Genomic DNA, 20,774 nt, shown 5'->3' on the forward strand with positions numbered 1-20,774 from the left:
TTGTTTGTCATGTATGTCATGTTTGTATGAGTTATATGTTCATAGTTTGCAGTGTCACGCTATGATCTTTCTTTTTATCTCCCTTGCATGAAACCACGTGTGCTGTTGCGGAGTCTGCAGTCCTTCTGCCGGATCAGTATTTTTGGACATTTCAGCACATCTCTGGACTCATTCAGTTTGGACATTGAGGCGCCGGTCTGTATTGTTATCTCAGCAATATTACTATGCTACTGGTATATTGCCCAACCCTACTTTGAACAATCACATATTTTATCTCATGTATGAAACCTCATGTGTGTAATGAGGCTGATCCTCTGTGAAAAGCTTTCCCCACACTATGTACATGGAAATGGTTTCTCCCGTGTATGAATCCTGTGGTGGGCGAGGAGGTGGCTCATTTGAGAAAAGCTTTTCCCGCACTCTGCACATGTGAATGGTGTCTCCCCTGTATGAGTCCTCTGGTGTATGAGAAGACTGCTCTTCGTACAGAATTGTTTCCCACACTCTGTACATGTGAATGGTTTCTCCCCTGTATGAGTCATCTGGTGTCTGAGGAGGTGGCTCTTTTTACTAAATTGTTTCCCACACTCTGAACATGTGAATGGTTTCTCCCCTGTATGAATCCGCTCATGTATGAGATCTGTCTTCCAAGAAAAACTTTTACTACACTCTGTACATGTGAATGGTTTCTCCCCTGCATGAATCTGCTAATGGTTGAGGAGCCCCGCCTTTGTAGAAAAGCTTTTACTACACTCTGTACATGTGAATGGTTTCTCCCCAGTATGAGTAATCTGGTGTCCGAGGAGGTGGCTCTTAGTACTGAATTGTTTCCCACAATCTGTACATGTTAATGGCTTTTCTCCTGTATGAATCATCCAGTGTACAGTATGAGGAGACTGCTCTTAACTCCCCAGTTTCTCCCCAGTATGAGTAATCTGGTGTCCGAGGAGGTGGCTCTTAGTACTGAATTGTTTCCCACACTCTGTACATGTGAATGGTTTCTCCCCTGTATGAATCCGCTCATGGATGAGGAGCTGTGTCTTCCAAGAAAAGCTTTTACTACACTCTGTACATGTGAATGGTTTCTCCCCTGTATGAATCCGCTCATGGATGAGGAGCTGTGTCTTCCAAGAAAAGCTTTTACTACACTCTGTACATGTGAATGGTTTCTCTCCAGTATGAGTCATCTGGTGACTGAGAAGGTGGCTCTTAGTACTGAATTGTTTCCCAGACTCTGTACATGTGAATGTTTTTTCTCCTTTATGAGTCATTTGGTGTATGAGGAGATGGCTCTTAATACTAAATTGTTTTCCCACACTCTGTACATGTGAATGGTTTTTCTCCTGTATGAATCCGCTCATGGTTGAAGAGCTCTGTCTTCCAAGAAAAGCTTTTACTACACACTGTACATGTGAATGGTTTCTCCCCTGTATGAGTCATCTGGTGACTGAGGAGGTTGCTCTTAGTATTGAATTGTTTCCCACACACTGTACATGTGAATGGTTTCTCCCCTGTATGAAGCCGCTCATGTTTGAGGAGGGTCCTCTTGGTACTTAACTGTTTCCCACACACTGTACAAGTAAAAAGAGTCACTGATGTCTGGATCATCTGGTGTGGAAGAAGTTTCCCCTGCACTGAGAAACCGCTCCCACCATCTGTACATGTAAAGGTTTGCTCCCTAGTGGGGACACAAAGGTGTGTGAGCAGGTTCCTGTCCAGTGAGAAGATTTTGCCACACTAACAACAGAGAAAAGGCTGAGCACCACAGCTTCTTCTTAAATCTCTCGCATACCTTTTGCTGGACCTATATTTACAGTCCGTCTCTGCTGTGTGCTGTACAAGGACTGTAAATTCACCATCATGTGGCACTTGAAGTTAAAAGGGGCCTGTAAAAGTGTATATACCAAAAAGATTTGGGAAAATGTATCCATTTCCACAGGAAGAGGTCAAATTTTGGGAAGCCAGCCCCAAGGTGGATGCTGCTATATCTAGAATAGCAAGGAAGACCACAATTCCAATAGAAGAGTCTGCAACCTTAAAAAACACCATGGATAGGAAAATGGATTACGTATTAAAAAAGGCATATGTCACAGCGGGGACAGCCTGTAAGCCAGCCATAGCAACTACATCTACGGCAAGGGCAATGCGTGTCTGGATTGCCAACATAGAGGAGGCACTAGACAAAGATGTAAAAAGAAGTTCTATCCAAAAGGCACTGTCTGAAGTAAAGTGGGCGACAGACTACATAGCGGAGGCTTCTTTGGATGCAGTCAGATTAGCATCTAGATCTATGGCCTTAGCAGTGTCAGCAAGAAGGGTGTTATGGCTAAGACAATGGATGGCAGACGCAGCATTAAAGAATAGCCTATGCGGATTACCTTTTGAAGGAGAATTCCTTTTTGGCAACAAGTTGGATGCTATAATAACGAAAGCATCAGGAGGTAAGAGCAGCTTTTTGCCACAGGAAAACAGGAACAGAAGATTCAGTTTTCAGCAATCTGATAGAAATCAGTACAAAGAGGCAAAAGCATATAGACCTGGCAGATCATCTTCAAGGCAAACAACATGGAGAGGCGGTCTGAACCGGCTTTTTTGAGGCGCCAGAGGAAGAGGATCATTTGCCAAGAACAAATTCGCATGAAGGTCAAAGGGCCCAGCAGTTGCCAGTGGGAGTTTTCTGCAACATGAGCCCAAACAATACAGGACAAATGGGTATTGGAACCATTCGTCAGTGATACAGCATAGAGTTCAAAGAAATGCCAAGAAGAAATATGTGCCTAACAACAAGGGTACAGACCAAGGCAAAAAGAAGGCAAATGAATTCAGTTTAAAAAAAGTTACTACAAGCAGAAGTAATAACGAAGGTACCTCAGGAAGACAGAGGAGGTGGAATTTATTCCAGAATATTCCTAGTACAAAAGTCTTCAGGAGATTACAGAGCAATGCTAGACCTGAGAAAGGTAAATACATTCTTGAAAATAAGAAAATTCAAGATGGTGTCTTTGAACCTGATCATTCAGGAGGTACAACCAGGAGACTGGATGGTATCGATAGATTTAAGGGACACTTATCTACACGTGCCCATATCAAGGAGACACCAAAGATTCCTAAGGTTCGCAGCCCTGCCATTCGGTCTGGCGACCTTTCCAAGGACATTTACAAACGTTCAAGCCCCACTAGTGGCACAAATGTGAAAAAGAGGGGTAGAAATATACCCATACCTGGACGACATCTTGGTAGAATCAAAAAGTCAGAAGAAATTAAAACAAGACCAGAAGATGGTCATAACCTTCTTGGAACAACACGGTTGGTTAATAAACAGAGACAAAAGTCACCTAACACCCACTCAACTGCTAAAGTTTTTGGGAGTGGCATTCAACACGGCAAAAGGAGAGGTGACGTTGCCAGACACACGAAGGCAAGGCATAGCATTGCAAGTGAGGAAGCTCAGGAAAGCAACCAGAACTTCAGCAGAAGAATGCATGAAGGTTCTAGGGAAATTCGCTTCAACACTAAGCATCATAAAATGGGCAGTGCTTCATATGAGACCGTTACAATTTTTTTTTTTACAACAATGGAACGGGAACCACAAGGATACAAGACAAAGAATCTTGTTACAACCACACACAAAAAAAGAATTAAAGTGGTGGGAAGATACCCGAAACCTGGGGAAAGGACGAACACTACACCCAGTACAGTGGGAAAGAATCACAACAGGTGCGAGCAACGCAGGTTCTGGTGTCCAAATGGGAGAAACACTGGTGCAAGGAACCTGGACAAACCAGGAACAGCGCCTCCCATCAAATTTGCTGAAACTAAAAGCAGTACAAAGGGCTTTGGATGCATTCCAAGACCAAATAAGAGATGGCAATATAAAGATACAGTCAGACAACCGGTAGGTTGTAAAGTATATAGCCAAACAAGGGGGAACCAGGAGCAGAAAGCTGATGAACCTCACAGCAGAAATCCTCTCTTGGGCAGTGGGCCACTTATCAGAGATCACAGCCATACATATCCCAGGACTGGAAAATGTCACAGCAGACTTTCTAAGTCGCAACATTATACAGCCAGGAGAATGGGCATTAGACCCACAGGTGTTTCAAGAGCTGGTAGAGCGATGGGGTCAGCCAGACACAGATCTCATGGCAACACACCAGAACCGCAAGGTACAAAACTACTGTGCAAGGCTGTTTCATCCCAGCGCAAAAAAGCACAGATGCTCTCAGCTTCAAATGGGATTTCAAGTTGGCATACCTGTTTCCCCCAATTCCCCTAAATTCTGAAAACAATCAGGAAAATCAGGGAAGACGAAGCGGTAATGATATTGGTAGCACCATTTTGGCCAAGAAGGCCTTGGTTCACACACCTTGTAAATATGGCAATAGATATACCATGGCACATACCAGATCGCAAAGAACTTATGCGACAGGGGCCAATATGCCACCCGAACGCCAAACAATGGGCCTTGACTGCATGGCGATTGAGCGGGAAACATTGAGATTGAAAGGTTGTTCAGACAAAACAATTTAGACCCTATTACTGGCAAGAAAAGGATCCACATCAAAAGTGTACCATAGAATTTGGCTTTGTTTCCGGGATTGGTGCACAAAAGAAACACAAAATTTCTTCTCACCAAGAATTGTGTCAATAGTGGATTCCTTGCAAAAGGGATTTAAGAAAGGTCTCAGCCTCAGCTCTAGAAAGTACAGGTGTGTGCACTATCAGCCTTATTGGGAGAGAAATTTGGCAATGGAAAGATTAATCATCTGGTTTTTACAGGCAGTTTAAAGACTAAGACCTCAAATTAAAAACATGGTACCAACATGGGACCTGTCCTTAGTATTGGATGTATTAACAGCACCTCCTTTCGAACCTATACAAGAGATAGGTTTGAGATGGTTATCGTGGAAGATGGCGTTCTTGATTGCAATCACCTCAGCAAGGAGAGTGGGAGAACTACAGGCACTATCAGCTAAGGAACCATTCCTAGTCGTTTATAAAGACAAAGCAGTTCTCAGACCAGTGCATCAATTCCTGCCAAAGGTCGTATCACAGTTCCATATGAATCAGGAAATCGTGATCCCGTCATTCTGTCCAGATCCAAAGAACAAGAAAGAGGAGAGATTACACAAACTAGATGTTGTGAGAAAATCCCCCCATGGGGAGGTGATGCAGCAGCACAGCAGGGAACAAACAAAAAGGCTGATGGGGCTAGGTGAAAAAAGACTTTATTGCACAGCGTGCTAACGGGTCCTCTGACGCGTTTCAGCCTGTGGAGGCCTTTGTCAAAGAGTGACCCGTCAGCATATCAGACCGCCTTAAATAGTGTGTGCAAAACAGATACACCTGTGTAGCCCAATGATTCTGTGAACCTGGACACCTGTGACTCAATCATTGGGCTACACAGGAGACCCTCTGCACATCTACAGAATGAATAAAACACACACATCAATAAAGAATAGTTTCTTACCTTTGCGGCTATGTGCTATATTATTGTACAGTGAGCAGGGGGTTCCCTGAGCCAGAAATAAAAGCTCAAGGGACCCGCTGCTCCTGCACAATATTATTAAAATACAGAAATGCTGCTTCATTACCATAGCTGATAGCCGCTAAGGCAATGAAGGGGTTAACCCACCGTGCCCGCTTTATTGTGGGTAGCAGGGGTAGGTGAAGGGGGTATTTGGCCCTTGGTGTGCGTTTAGGACTTGCGGGGGGGTTGCGGGTGCACTTAACCCCTTCACGACCGTAGCAGTTAATACCGCTACGGTCATGAAGGGGTTAACCCCTCCCGCTACCCCCCCGCAAGCCCTAAACAACCACCGTTGGGGCTAATACCCCCTTCACCCACCCCCGCTACCCACAATAAAAAAAATTCACACACAGCAGCCGCCCAAAAAATAAATAAATAAATCTAAATAAATAAATAAATACATGAATATAAATAAATAAATTTAAAATACATTTTTATTCATAGTGTAGATGTGCAAGGGGTCTCCAGAGCTGAACCGCATTGGTTTCAGGTCCGGGGACCCCCTGCTTCCCGAGATACAGGCCCCTTTATGAGGTGCCGGTATCCCTCTGCATTTAAAGGTCCCGATCACATGACCGCGGCATGTAAACCAAGCAGAGGGATACCGGCACCCCCTAAAGGGGCCTGTATCTCGGGGAGCAGGGGGTCCCCGGACCTAAAACCACAGCGGTTCAGCTACGGAGACCCTCTGCACATCTGAAGTATAAATAAAACACACACATCAATAAAGAATCGTTCCTTACCTTTGCGGCTATGTGCTATGGTAACGAAGCAGCATGAATGTATTTTTAATAATATTGTACAGTGAGCAGGGGGTTCCCTGGGCCAGAAATCAAAGCTCAAGGGACCCCCTGCTCCTGCACAATATTATTCAAATACAGAAATGCTGCTTCATTACCATAGCTGATAGCCGCTAAGGCAATGAAGGGTTAAGGCAGAATAGCATGTTTATTGGGGACATTTGCCCCCAATAAACATTGCAATAAACAACATACAGTACACGTCCTGTGTATTTAGAATACATAAACAATAATAAATACATTAAATACATATTTTTAATGTGTCTGTTAAACCTCCCTGCCTTGACTGTAATCTATGTAAGGCCCCCTCCCCCTAATGTGTCTGTTACACAGATTACAGTCAAGGCAGGAAAGTTTAAGCCCCCCTCCCCCTAATGTGTCTGTTAAACTTCCCTGCCGTGACTGTAATCTGTGTAAGGCCCCCTCCCCCTAATGTGTCTGTTTAATCTCCCTGGCCGGTGTTTCTGTGAGTGCAGTGTATGTAAATGTGGGGAGGGGGATCCCGTGTAAATATAATGCAGCGCCTCACTGCCAATGGCCCACCCCGTGAGGCCTAACCACCCACACCCACTACCCACTACCCACCTGCCCATGGCCCCTCCGCTGCTGGAAAACAGAGACAAAAATTAAAACATCGAAAGTAATGTCCCCTAACCCCTTAAACACCATAGCGGTTATTAACTGCTACAGTCATTAAGGGGTTAACCCACCCTCACCCACCACTCGGGACGCCTACATACCCTCCCACACTAACCCCCCACCCCGTGAGGCCTATCCACCCTCACCCACTACCCACACACAAGGGAGGCCTACCCACATACCCCCCCACCCCCAGTACCCACAATAAAAACAATACAGTGACCCACAATAAGCATCATTATATTTATTAAATACATTACCCACCCCCTGTGCCCCCCCATAAATACAAGATTTATCCTTTTACAAACAGGGTTCATAACGCAGCCCCACGCGAGTCCCCGGTGGGCTGGCAGGGCACCTGACAGACCTACAGGGTACCAGCAGCCCTTTTCAAACAGGTTCTGGAGGCCTGCTGGTGGGTCCCGCCAGCACCATGCCCCCAGGTGGTCTCCTTGGGTCACCGTGGGCCACAATTGGGTCCCCACGGTAGGGTTGCAGATGTCTGGGAGCCCCGGGTCAGACCCACAGGTGTCTGCGGGGCCTCGGGTTGTTCCCTCGGGGGTCTGGGGAACTCACGAGTGCTCACTACGGGTCCGCTGTGCCCCCATAGAAGTGGGACCACACATCATCATCCCCGCACCTATGGGTCGGCGGTGCCCCCACAGATGTGAGGCCACCGCTTCATCCCCGCATGTGTCACCTGTGGAACCACCAGCCTGATACCCGTGAGATACCCGAGGAGACCTGCAGGTGGTCTCCAGAGGTCCCACGCAGAACCATGGAACAAACCCTGAATGTAAAAAAAATAAACCTGGCCTATACATTCAATACATACACCCTCCCCCCCAACACCTACAGTACAATAATGTGCAAAATAACTATTATCCAGATATGGATAATAGATTAATTGCCCATTATTAAAAACATTAACTAGCATATTCAAATAAATAAAGTACGACTGACCTCATCAATAAGAAGTCTCCGTCGCCAGCGACATCCTTGTCTTGCCCACAAAATACATAGCAAATACAAAGCCAATACATTGCAAGTACATTCAGATATCAATGAACCCCTTAAACACCTTATCAGATAATAACCGCAAAGGTAATTAAGGGGTTAAGCCACACTGGCCCGATACCCACCCTTCACCCATGAATTTGTACAGTGGCTTCATCATGCAACTATATATACAGTATATATATTGTGGAAGGACGGCCTCGCGGCGGGGTCAGTAAGACGCTAGACACGGTGGGAAATGTTCAACTATAGTGGTTTATTAGCCACAAACAAAATAAAGTACGGGTGCACTGTCCCTTTAAGAAACTACTTTCTTGAAAATTAAAGCCTGTTCCCTTTAGGGAAACTAACTCACTTCTTGAGCCCTTACTAACAAGACAGCCAGCTAATCTGGTCATGCCCAAAACATATGCAACACAAAGTATAACCAATAAGTGTAATAATAAAGTCTTATCTGTTGCAGCTCCAAACAGCACACAGGAACACGGTTCCGGGGAGCAGTCTGTGTCCAGCCTCGCAGCAATGTTTATCTTTATCATGGGATGGGGTCCCAGCTGGTCCCAGCAGCCTAGCTCCTCGCAGGACTGGGGACCAGAGCAGCAGCAGCTGCTACGGCTTCCAAGCCGGGAGAGTTCTCTTCACTTTCCTGTGGAAAAACAAGCTCCCCTTGTGTGAGCAACTTCCTGCTTTTTAAAGCACTTGTTTCACTCATGAGTTCAGCCCCTGTTTAATCAGTCTTCAGCTGTGCTTTCTCTGTCTGAGGAGATTAACACTCAGTGATCTGGCTGCAGCATCTCTCCATTCACTGTCACAGCCTACTGAGTCAGTGACTCTGTCACAATATATATACATACACAGTACACTGCCGACACAGTTTATCCGAGTGCGGCTCATTCCGCAAGCCGGGAAATGTCCCGGCTTGCGAGCCGCACTCCCTCAGCGTGCCGCGCATCACCGATGCGCGGTCACGCATCATCGGGTGCCTGCGCCCCCTGCACGCGCGTCCAGGGCTCCCCGAGGGAGCCCTGGTGTCCCTCGATCGCGGGACGGCGGCAGGGGGTTCCGGGGGACCCGGCGGACCCGGCAGCAGTAGGGAGAGCGCCCCGATCGGAGTTTATGCCATCTGGCGGACACGCGAAGCATTGCAGCCTATTAAATCCTGAACCATTATCAATTAAAACATCAACCGCGCGTCAGCCGGGCGTGACCCGTGGCTGGGAAAGCCAAAGGAGCGCGGCATGCTCCGGGTGAACAGCCGGTTGATTTGTTAGAATAAAGGGACAAACCGGTGATTTGTTAGAATAAAGTCTGCTGCAGCTGTAAGTGAATTAATAAAGGACAACTGATAACGGCATTGACTGGTGGTTTATTCGTATGTATCCCTCCCTAATTTGTCACTGCTGGGGTATGTCCCAAAGGTGCCCACTGCCAGGGTGATCAGGAAAGAAGAAAATTTAAAACAACTTACCGTAATTTTCTTTTCCTGGAACCATGGCAGTGGGCACCTTTGGGGTGAAATCCCTCCTCACTCTAGGTAGGACAGGAAATTGACTTTTGCAGGTAGGCCATAAAAGGCCCCTCCCTCTACCTGCACCTTAGTCTCAGGATTCTCCCATAGCTGAAAAATATAACTGATAGGCATTAGACATACATAGTGAGGGTAACTATGTGCCCACTGCCATGGTGCCAGGAAAAGAAAATTACGGTAAGTTGTTTTAAATGTTCTTCTTTCTGCAAGTAAAGTCTGTCTGGGTGCATGTTGTAATCCCAAAATACACAAAGTGTGAAGAGTGAATGCCATAATACCCAAAGATGAGACTGAAAATTACTGAACTAAAGCAGAAAACCAAATTATTTTGCTGAAGCGGAGGGATTGCACATAGCAAGAAAATGGTGTAAAGCAAATGCCTTTTCTGAAGCAAGGAAATGGGCAGCTACACTATCAAGCATTATGTGAAAGAAATAGTGCCAAATAGGTTAAAGTGAAGAGTACACCTAAAGGGAAAAAAAAAACCCCCTGGGAATTTAAAATGGCCACCCAGCTGAAGTCACAGACTCTGCAAGAATGGTGAAGAAAATATGTTCCTGGTGTAAAGAGCCCAGCCACACGGAGCAGTGTCCCTTCAGGCCTTATTCAGATGATGAGGATGGCCCCTACGTGGCCCTTGGAAAAGGGCAGCAGCCAGAGCACTATTTTTTTGGACGCGCCAAGGAACTGCAGCAGCCAGCAATGCGCTGAGACCCAAGGAAGGTAGAGAAGTTTTACTTAGCAACTGCACATCCAGTATCACTGAGGAGAAAGAATGCGTGCACAGTACTGCTGATGTTGTAAAACATACCAAAGGAAAGAAAAAGTCTACAGGGATGCCTGTGAGAGCTACGACCTCTACAAGCAAAATATGCCCACCGGTAGGACTATCACAAGCTGGGGTTCTAGACAATACACTGGCAAAAGCTGCAATAGCGCCTCCTGAGGTCAGGAAAAAAAATACACCTGCTGTCTCCGTTTTGGGGCAAATGAAAAGTATCTATCTGCAGAGCAGGAGGATTCAGGAGCCCTATTGGCTTATACACTTTATGTGGCTGTCCCAGAGGCTCATGGGATATGTAGTCCCTGCTTGGAGCCTCTTCCTATTAGCCTCTTCCTATTAGCCTGCAAAGGTAGCCGCCATCGCCATCGCAACCTTCCCGGCACTTCCGGAACCTGCTCCGTGCCTCAGTTTCCACCCACAGCTTCCCCGCACCCTCCCCATTCTCCGTTGTCAGTCACAGCCACAGCAGCAGGTAAGGGAATGAAGGGGAACCTGGGAGGAACCAACGGGGTCAAGGGGAGCCCAGAGGGCAACCCATGCTATGCACCTCTGCACACATCTCTTACACAAAGATACGCCCTTTCCTCTGTTGCTCAACTGCTAAAACTCTGACACAGACCCTCATTCTCTCCCATCTCGATTACTGTAACCTCCTGCTGTCTGGCCTTCCTGCCTCTCACCTGTCTCCCCTATAATCTATCATAAATGCTGCTGCCAGATTCACACTACTCATTCCCAAATCTGTCTCAGCATCTCCCCTGCTGAAATCCCTCTCCTCGCTTCCTATCAAATCCTGTATCACACACAATTCTCCTCCTCACTGTTAAAGCTTTACACTCTTCTGCTTCTCCTTACATCTCAGCCCTAATTTCTTGCTATACACCATCCCAACTCTTGCGTTCTGCCCAAGGATGTCTTCTCTCTACCCCTTTCGTATCTAAAGCCCTCTCCTGCCTTAAATCTCTCACTGACTGCCCCACACCTCTGGACTGCCCTTCCCCTCAGTATCCGACTAGCACCCTCTCTATCCACCTTTAAGACCCATCTGCTTAAGGAAGCATACGAGTAGCTCCATGGCTGATAATTTACAACTCATACATAAACCTTGACCCCTTGCAGACACACTTACCAGAACGCCCTCCTACTGTCTCTGTACGTTCTTCCTACCAACCAATTAGATTGTAAGCTCTTTGGAGCAGGGACTCCTTTTCCTAAATGTTACTTTTGTGTCTAAAGCACTTCTTCCCATTATGTTTTATTTGTATTATTTGTTATTTATACGATTGTTATGTGTATTAGTGCTTTGAAGTCTATGTACACTAATGGCACTATGTAAATAAAGACATAGATACATATCCTGTGTAAACACTTGGGTGACAAGGTTTTCTTACTGAGAAACATTTTATACTGACAAAGTGAGGAATATGATGTAAGGAGGGGGAAGGTCTGACGTAAACAGCACTGGGATCTAAGCCGCCATTTTGAGTCAGCATCCATCTTAGGTGCTTGATATTGTCTATTGTCTGTATCAAAGTTGGTATGGAAGTTAGTTTAAAGACATTTTTATTCCTTCTGATCCTGAAGTTTCAAATGACATTAAGCTGTTCAGCTAACTACAAAAAAAAAGCTGTGTGTGCTGTGCACGCGCATAGTAAGTGAAACTTCTTTGACTTTTGTCACAGAAATTGTATTTGTGTTGGTGATGTTTTAATTAAAAATCAAAATACAATTTCATTGACAAAACGCAAATAAATTTGACTTAGAATGCGCGTGCTCTGCACACATCGCCTGTATTAGCTATTTGCACTAAGTGTGAATTCCTCGTGTGTGCGGGTGACTGAGCGTGACTGCGACTGCGTGTGACTGCGACTGCGTGTGACTGCGTGTGACTGCGACTGCGGGTGAGTGTGCGGGTGACTGCATGTGCGGGTGAGTGTGCGGGTGACTGCGTGTGCGGGTGAGTGTGCGGGTGAGTGTGCGGGTGACTGTGAGTGTGCAGGTGACTGTGAGTGTGAGTGTGCGGGTGACTGTGAGTGTGCGGGTGACTGTGTGTGTGAATGCGTGTGACTGAGTGTGCGTGTGTGGGTGACTGTGAGTGTGCGGGTGACTGTGCGTGCGTGTGACTGAGATGTGTTTTACAAATAGTCTCACCCTTTATATTCTCCATGAATACACCATGTTTGTAAAATTAGTACCATTATTATAGTGTCCTTTGCTCAAATAACTGTGCTCTCTCTTGCAGTCAAGCACAGCACCACTGAGGTTGTATTAGTACTGTGACCACTGCATTTTACAATCTGATATATTGCTGACTTTGTATAGATCAGATATTTCCAGTACACAGAAGAATGTTATATTTCATTTGGGTTGACAGTTGAGATTTGTCATACAGATACCTTGCTATTTCTTTATCCCTGAGTATTTACTAGCACTGAGATTTCCAGTGTTTAGTGTGTCCTTATTCATACACACACACAGGCACTGTACGGCTGGCTGCAAGGGCAGGGAATGCACATCCACTTCTGCCCTGTCCTGCTACTCACTGCACACACACAGAATCACTAGGACTGTGATGTTTTCAATGTGATGTCCCTCTCCCCAGCCTATTCTACCTTTTGATATCCTTTAATGTGGACATCGTTGCCAGGTCCGATCTCCTCCCTCCCTCCTCCCTCCCTCCTCCCTCCCTCCTGCCTCCTCCCTCCTCCCTTCCTGTCCATCGGCAATTCAGCATGTCAGCGACACACTGCTCTGCTTCCTCTCGGTTACCCTCCATGATCCCTGGGCTCCTCTCCTCTGGCCCCGGCAGCGCTCAGTCAGCGGGACACAGGGAAGGGGAGGGAGGTGAGAGGCTGAGCAGCGGCTCACTGAGTCTGATTTAAAATCCCCGCGCTTGCTACACCTTTCACTCTAGCACCGGAAGCTCTGCGGCAGCCATCTTGCTATACCCATGGCAGCTGACGTGTGGGGGTAACAGCGGCCGTTAGGAGCGGCGCCGGCGGCTATCGCCGCCACCGCCGCATGTCACAGCGGGTGTGTGTGGGGGGGAGCGGTGGCTGTTAGGAGCGGCGCCGGCGGCTTTCGCCGCCGCCGCCGCCGCAGGTCACAGTAGATGCTGGGGGAGGGTTTTTTTTTGCCATGACGTCACTTCCGTTTCACATTTCTCCCACAACTCTCCCGTTTTACTCCATCAGAATAGGTGCCACTAAAGAAGTTTCACTTCAAAAACCTTGAAGAGAAAAGTGCGAATGTTATGAAAATAAGAGACAGATAACACACTGTTTCGCATTCCGAGGGAGGTGCCCATGAAGTCCCGTATGTAGAGAAAAGGTCAACGGCTTTTATAAGGAATATTAGCTGAGTCATTTAATTTCTAATATGAATCTCATCGTAATGCTTTTAACTCGATGTGTTCATGTTCATATTTTGTTTATCTTATATGCTTACGTAGTGACGCACAAGCAACCTTGTAGAGGGGGCGTGGGCTTAGTATTTTGTGTATAAATAAGGCCTGTATGCCATCATGTCGTTGGGAGAGTTTTATTTTGAAACTCTCCTCTGCGTGTGCACCGTACACTGCAATAAACTTATTTGTCATTCTGCAAAATGATCCTCAGATTGATGACTCTTATTTATTCACGCTTTTCACAATACGCTCTGCACATGGGAAAGGTTTCTCCCCTGTGTAAATGCTCTGGTGTCTGAGGACTGTCCTCCTATTACGGAATTGATTATGATGTAATCCCCTTTTATGAATTGTCTGGTGTGTATTGAGGTGCCTCTCAGTGCTGAAATGTTTCCCAAATTCTGTACAATTAAACAGTTGCTCCCTTATGTAAATCTGCTGGTGTAACAAGAGGTCCCACTTTATATTAAATGGTTTACCACACTCTGAACAAGCAAATTATTTCCCCTGTGTGAATCATGTGGTGTGTGAGGTCATTCATCCAAGAAACGTTTTTCCTATACTCTGTCCATGTGAAAGGCCTCTCCCTGCATGAATTTGTTGGTTTCTGAAGAGATGGCCCTTAACACTGAATTGTTTCCCACACTGAACAAGCAAATGGTTTCTCCCATGTAAATACTTGGGTGTGACAGGAGGTCACACTTTGTACTGAATTATTTCCAACACCCTGAACTAGGGTTAGACAATAACAAAAATTCTTCCCACCATAAGAGTATTAAGTAAATTATTGTGATAACAATATTCAGCAATATATTAACACCCAATAGAAAGCAAAAAAGCAAAAGTCCTCAAAATGTTCAAGGTCATTTATTGTGAAACATATTTCTTATACAAATCCATTTCATTCTTAATACAATGTAAAAAAGCAAATATATTTTAATTTTAAGAATAACAAAGGTTTCAATGAAAATGTTACACTAACTACACTCACACTAAAGCTCCCCTTTCCTCACCATTTTATTTTTATTTATAAAATGTTTTACCAGGAAATAATACATAATACATGTATTTCCTGGGCACAGAGTTAAGATGACAAATAATACATGGTTACAAATACAGTTACATAAGTGAACAGGGTATACATAATATACAAGACATTGCATGCACAGTTAAAGATAATATATATTACAAGCGTATGTAAAAGTTACAGACCAGATTAAAATGTGAGAGCCTTAGGCTAAGGCCCCGCTCCCTCAGTCAGCGTGCCCACACAGCAGACAGGCGGCGCGCTGACAGGCACAGACCGCGATATGCGGCCTGTAGGGAGCCGGAGTGGGAGGGAGGGGGGAGTGGGAGGGAGGGGGGCGGGAGTGGGAGGTAGGGGGCGGTATCTGATCATGGTGCCGTGGTGCCGTCCACCCCCCACCACCACCCCCACACAACACATACATACACACATACATACACACACACTTTAACCCGCAGCTCCTTCCCTGCTCCCCGCCCAAGGCGCCTCCCATCTAGCTCCTTCCCTCCCCTCCTCCCCATTGGCTGACTCGCGTACCACGTGACGTGTCAGCGCTGAAAATCACTAGGATCTTGCAGCATCGGCCGGCTGACACATCACAGTACGTAGTCAGCCCTGCCGGAAGGAGGCAGCGGGGGCAAGGACCATTAGGGTAAGGGTCTGGTGGCCCGCGGCCGCGCGCGCCGCCGTCCGCAGCCTTACTTTGAAAGAACTTAAACTGGTGGTGGAAGAGAGAGACTCCGGTAGGTTGTTCCAGTTTTGGGGTGCATGGTAAGAGAATGTATAATTACCCCTTCGACCCCCCTTTTCCTGTACACATTAATAGGGCATGGGGAGGTGTGGGTTAATGGGCATGGGGAAGGAGGGGGTCAAGAGGCACGGGTGGGGGAGAGCCGAGAGAAATACAGGGGAGGAGAGAAAGGGGTTGAGTCATGGTGGAAGGGAAGGGGTAAGAGGCATGGCAGAGGGGAAGTGGTTAATATGGAGGGGTGAGATTACCAGCAGGAGGATTCCTTACAGCTGCAGAATGTGACAGTCGAGGAGCTACCAGACTCGATCCCACTCCACTGTCTCTACCAGACCCACACTCAGTCTTCTCTCTGACACAGTCCCCACCCCCACGCCTCTCTGCCAGACGCACCCTCACTCTGCAGCTGCTGATAGGAATGCCATGGTAAGAAGGCAAGTATTGCGTTACCCTCCATTTTTATTACTGCAGTACTACTATGCTACTGGTATATTGCCCAACCCTACTTTGAACAATCACATATTTTATCTCATGTATGAAGCCTCATGTCCTCATGTGTGTAATGAGGCTGATCCTCTGTGAAAAGCTTTCCCCACACTATGTACATGGAAATGGTTTCTCCCGTGTATGAATCCTGTGGTGGGAGAGGAGGTGGCTCATTTGAGAAAAGTTTTTCCCACACTCTGCACATGTGAATGGTGTCTCCCCTGTATGAGTCCTCTGGTGTATGAGGAGACTGCTCTTAGTACGGAATTGTTTCCCACACTCTGTACATGTGAATGGTTGCTCCCCTGTATGAATTCGCTCATGGATGAGGAGGTCTGCCTTCCGAGAAAAGCTTTTACTACACTCTGCACATGTGAATAGTTTCTCCCCTGTATGAATCATCTGGTGTATGAGGAGACTGCTCTTAACTGTGAATTGTTTCCCACATTCTGTACATGTGAATGGTTTCTCCCCTGTATGAGTCATCTGGTGTCTGAGGAGGTGGCTCTTTTTACAAAATTGTTTCTCACACTCTATACATGTGAATGGTTTTTCTCCTGTATGAGTCATCTGGTGTTTGCAGAGGCTTTCCTTATGTCTGAATTGTTTCCCACACTCTGTACATGTGAATGGTTTCTCCCCTGTATGAATCCGCTTATGTCTGAGGAGAGCTGTCTTCCAAGAAAAGCTTTTACAACACTCTGAACATTTGAATGGTTTCTCCCCTGTATGAGTCATCTGGTGTCTGAGGAGGTCGCTCTTAGTACTGAATTGTTTCCCACATTCTGTACATGTTAATGGCTTTTCTCTGTATGAATCATCTGATGTATAAGGAGACTGCTCTTAACTGTGAATTGTTTCCCACATTCTGTACATCTGAATGGTTTCTCCCCTGTATGAGTCATCTGGTGTCTGAGGAGACGGCTCTTAACTGTGAATTGTTTCCCACACTCTGTACATGTGAATGATTTCTCCCCTGTATGAATCCGCTCATGGATAAGGAGGTCTGTCTTCCAAGAAAAGCTTTTACAACACTCTGTACATGTGAATGGTTTCTCCCCTGTATGAGTCATCTGGTGTCTGAGGAGGTGGCTCTTAGTACTGAATTGTTTCCCACACTCTGTACATGTTAATGGCTTTTCTCCTGTATGAATCATCTGGTGTATAAGGAGATTGCTCTTAACTGTGAATTGTTTCCCACATTCTGTACATGTGAATGGTTTCTCCCCTGTATGAGTCATCTGGTGTCTGAGGAGACGGCTCTTAACTGTGAATTGTTTCCCACACTCTGTACAATTGAATGATTTCTCCCCTGTATCAATCCGCTCATGGATGAGGAGGTCTGTCTTCCAAGAAAAGCTTTTACTACACTCTGTACATGTGAATGGTTTCTCTCCAGTATGAGTCATCTGGTGACTGAGGAGGTGGCGCTTAGTACTGAATTGTTTCCCCCACACTGTACATGTGAATGGTTTTTCTCCTGTATGAGTCATCTGGTGTTTGCAGAGGCTTTCCTTATGTCTGAATTGTTTCCCACACTCTGTACATGGAAATGGTTTCTCCCCTGTATGAATCCGCTCATGGTTGAGGAGCTCTGTCTTCTGAGACAAGCTTTTACTACACTCTGTACATGTGAATGGTTTCTCCCCTGTATGAAGCCGCTCATGTTTGAGGAGGGTCCTCTTGGTACTTAACTGTTTCCCACGCACTGTACAAGTAAAAGGAGTCACTGATGTCTGAATAATCTGGTGTGGAAGAAGTTTCCCTTTCAGTGAGAAACTGCTCCCACCATCTGTACATGTAAAGGTTTGCTCTCTTGTGGGGACACAAAGGTGTGTGAGCAGGTCCCTGTCCAGTGAGAAGCTTTTGCCACACTGACAACAGAGAAAAGGCTGAGCACCACGGCTTCTTCTTAAATATCTCGCATACCTTTTGCTGGACCCATATTTAGAGTCCGTCTCCGCTGTGTGCTGTACAAAGTCTGTAAAGTCACCATCATGTGGCCCTGGTTCCTTGTATGTGTCCAAAATGTGGCAGGAATCATTGTTTTGTGGCACTTCTGGGCTGCGAGGAGTCAGCCAGCTTCTGGATGTATCAGAGATCAAGTTCTGTTCCTCATTCAGGCCAATCTCTAACAGAAGTAAACAAAAAAGACAGAACAAATGTTTTCAAATCTGTAAATCAAATTACTGAAAGCAAATTACAAATCCAAACACCGAAGAATTTATTTCACCAATACTTAATTAACGAAATATTCTCTTCACCCAGGGATTTAAAATTGTGACCCATGGACATCCAGTGGCCCCTAACGACTTTGGTGGTGGTCCCGAAGGCCTGAAATGTATTTGTAGCAGCTCTCAGTGAAATCATTGATACATATATAACTTGTATTTATTACTGTATTCATTATTTAAGGATACATGTACATCCTCCAAATAATTAACACTGAAAATGTCCATGAGATGTAAAGTTAAGGAACTCCTGGTCTATCATATTAGTGCGTTAATAATATCAACTAAACCAGACAGCAACCTATATTGTAAAGATACTGTAGATACCCATGTATGTATGTCTTTATTTATATAAGGCCCGCAGTGTACTCGGCGCTTTACAGCAGAAACAATACAGTACAGGGAATTATAATACAATAAGTGCAACAAACAAAATCAGACAATAGGAACGGAAATCCCTGCCCTGGAGAGCTTACAATCTAAGTGATGCAGTGACTACACTGCCAATGTAATCTTCTGCCATAAGACCCACATAAATTAAACTGCTCCATTGCGTGTCATATTTTGTCAGTCACAAATACTATTCATATAATTTCCCAAGCACGCGGCCTTGGTGTAATATTTGACTCCTCTCTTTCCTTCTCCTCTCACATTCAAAATAAAGAAAAAAGGCGCACTGCAGAAACGAAGAACTGGAGGCAAAAGTAGAAAAAATAAGAGTTATTGAGACACAGCCCAAGTTACAAGAGAAACCTCTAACGTGTTTCTCGCATGGGCGCTTTATCACAGAGTAGTTTCCTGAGTCTAGAGAGTGTCACGTTATAGACACTCCCCGCCGGAAACACTGCCTACCTGTATCCCAGGTAAAAACGTCCTGTGTGAACAAAACAGTCCGGGGAAAATGTAACCACGGAAAGAAGGCAGTATAACTGTGGGGGACAAATCCAGCAAAAGGACACAATAAAGAATACAATAACAATAAACTTAAATAGACTCATAAGGACAATAAAAATTAAATGAAAAAGCATAACATTTAAAAATGGATAGGATGTGGTGAGAATACAATTATCTTAGATTAAATTAACTGTAACACCAAATAATATAATATAATCATGTAATAATATACATATAATAAATGTAACCTCAACTACCAAGGCAAAGAACAATTTGAATCTTGATAAAGGGAATATACAGTTAGGTCCGGAAATAATTGGACACTGATACAAGTTTTATTATTTCGGCTGCGTACGAAAATAAATCCAAGTTACAGTTAAATAATGAATATGGGCTTAAAGTGCAGTACAGGCATACCCCGCATTAATGTACGCAATGGGACCGGAGCATGAATGTAAAGCGAAAATTTTCTTAAAGTGAAGCACTACCTTTTATCCACTTATCGATGCATGTACTGTCCTGCAATCATCATATACGTGCATAACTGATGTAAATAACGCATTTGTAACAGGCTCTATAGTCTCACCGCTTGCGCACAGCTTCGGTACAGTTAGTGAGCTGGTATTGCTGTTGAGGACTTGCTGACAGGCGCATGCGCGAGCTGCAGTTTGCCTATTGGACGATATGTCCTTACTTGCGAGTGAACTTAAAGTGAGTGTCCTTAAACCGGGGTATGCCTGTATATCAGCTTTAATTTGAGGGTATTCACATCAAAATTGGAGGAAGGGTTTAGGAATTACATCTCTTTAATATGTAGTCCCCTCTTTTTCAAGGGACCAAAAGTAATTGGACAATTGACTCAAAAGCTGGTTCATGGACAGGTGTGGGCTATTCCTTCGTTATTTCTTCATCAATTAAGCAGGTAAAAGGTCTGGAGTTGATTCCAGGTGTGGCATTCACATTTGGACGCTGTTGCTGTGAACCCACAACATGCGGTGAAACAGGGCATCCTTAGGCCTTGCCCCCGCTGCATGCTACAGCGTCCGCTGTGGCGGACGCTGCGCTCACGAGAGCCCTCCCCGCAATGGCGCCGGGCCCGCTGCGAGGGGGGGCCACAGCGCTCGCGCGAGAGCTACTCCTGCTCTCAATAGAATTGAGAGCAGGAACTCGCGTCGAGCGGCTAGGCACGCCCCCCGGCGGTTCAGCCAATGAGGGCCAATGAGGGCGAACCTGCCGGGTGACGTCATGGCCACGCCCCCGTCACTCCTCCACCACGCCCCCCCCGGTCTCTGCTCCTGCAGTGAGCTGCAGACCGGGGAATCGCCGGAACGCGCAGCCAAAAGCGCGGGCGCGCATTACAGCGCCGTGACCGGGGCCTTAGCCTTAGGCTGCAAAAAAAAAGAAAATCCATCAGAGAGATAGCAGGAACATTAGGAGTGGCCAAATCAACAATTTGGTACATTCTGAGAAAAAAAGAACGTACTGATGAGCTCTGCAACACAAAAACGTCTGGACGTCCACGGAAGACAACAGTGGTGGATGATCGTAGGATCCTTTCCATAGTAAAGAAAAACCCCTTCACACCATCCAGCCAAGTGAAGAACACTCTCCAGGAGGTAGATATATCATTATCCAAGTCTACCATAAAGAGAAGACTTCACGAGAGCAAATATAGAGGGTTCAC

General features: G+C 45.8%; 1 protein-coding gene and 1 pseudogene across 1 annotated transcript in view; both read right to left on the reverse strand.

The window, feature by feature from the left end:
* Window positions 1–275: 275 nt before the first annotated feature.
* On the reverse strand, window positions 276–1,440 carry LOC142488313 (uncharacterized; annotated as a pseudogene).
* Window positions 1,441–14,558: 13,118 nt separating this feature from the next.
* The window catches only part of LOC142488026 (uncharacterized), a 130,706-nt gene continuing 124,490 nt past the window's right edge, over window positions 14,559–20,774 (reverse strand). The window contains 2 exon segments of the mRNA XM_075588371.1: window positions 14,559–16,774; window positions 16,777–18,096. Coding sequence (XP_075444486.1) covers window positions 16,077–16,774; window positions 16,777–18,096 — 2,018 coding nt within the window. The 3' untranslated portion in view covers window positions 14,559–16,076.

The sequence above is a fragment of the Ascaphus truei genome, chromosome 2, assembly GCF_040206685.1.
Source record: "Ascaphus truei isolate aAscTru1 chromosome 2, aAscTru1.hap1, whole genome shotgun sequence".
In the NCBI taxonomy this organism is placed as follows: domain Eukaryota; kingdom Metazoa; phylum Chordata; class Amphibia; order Anura; family Ascaphidae; genus Ascaphus; species Ascaphus truei.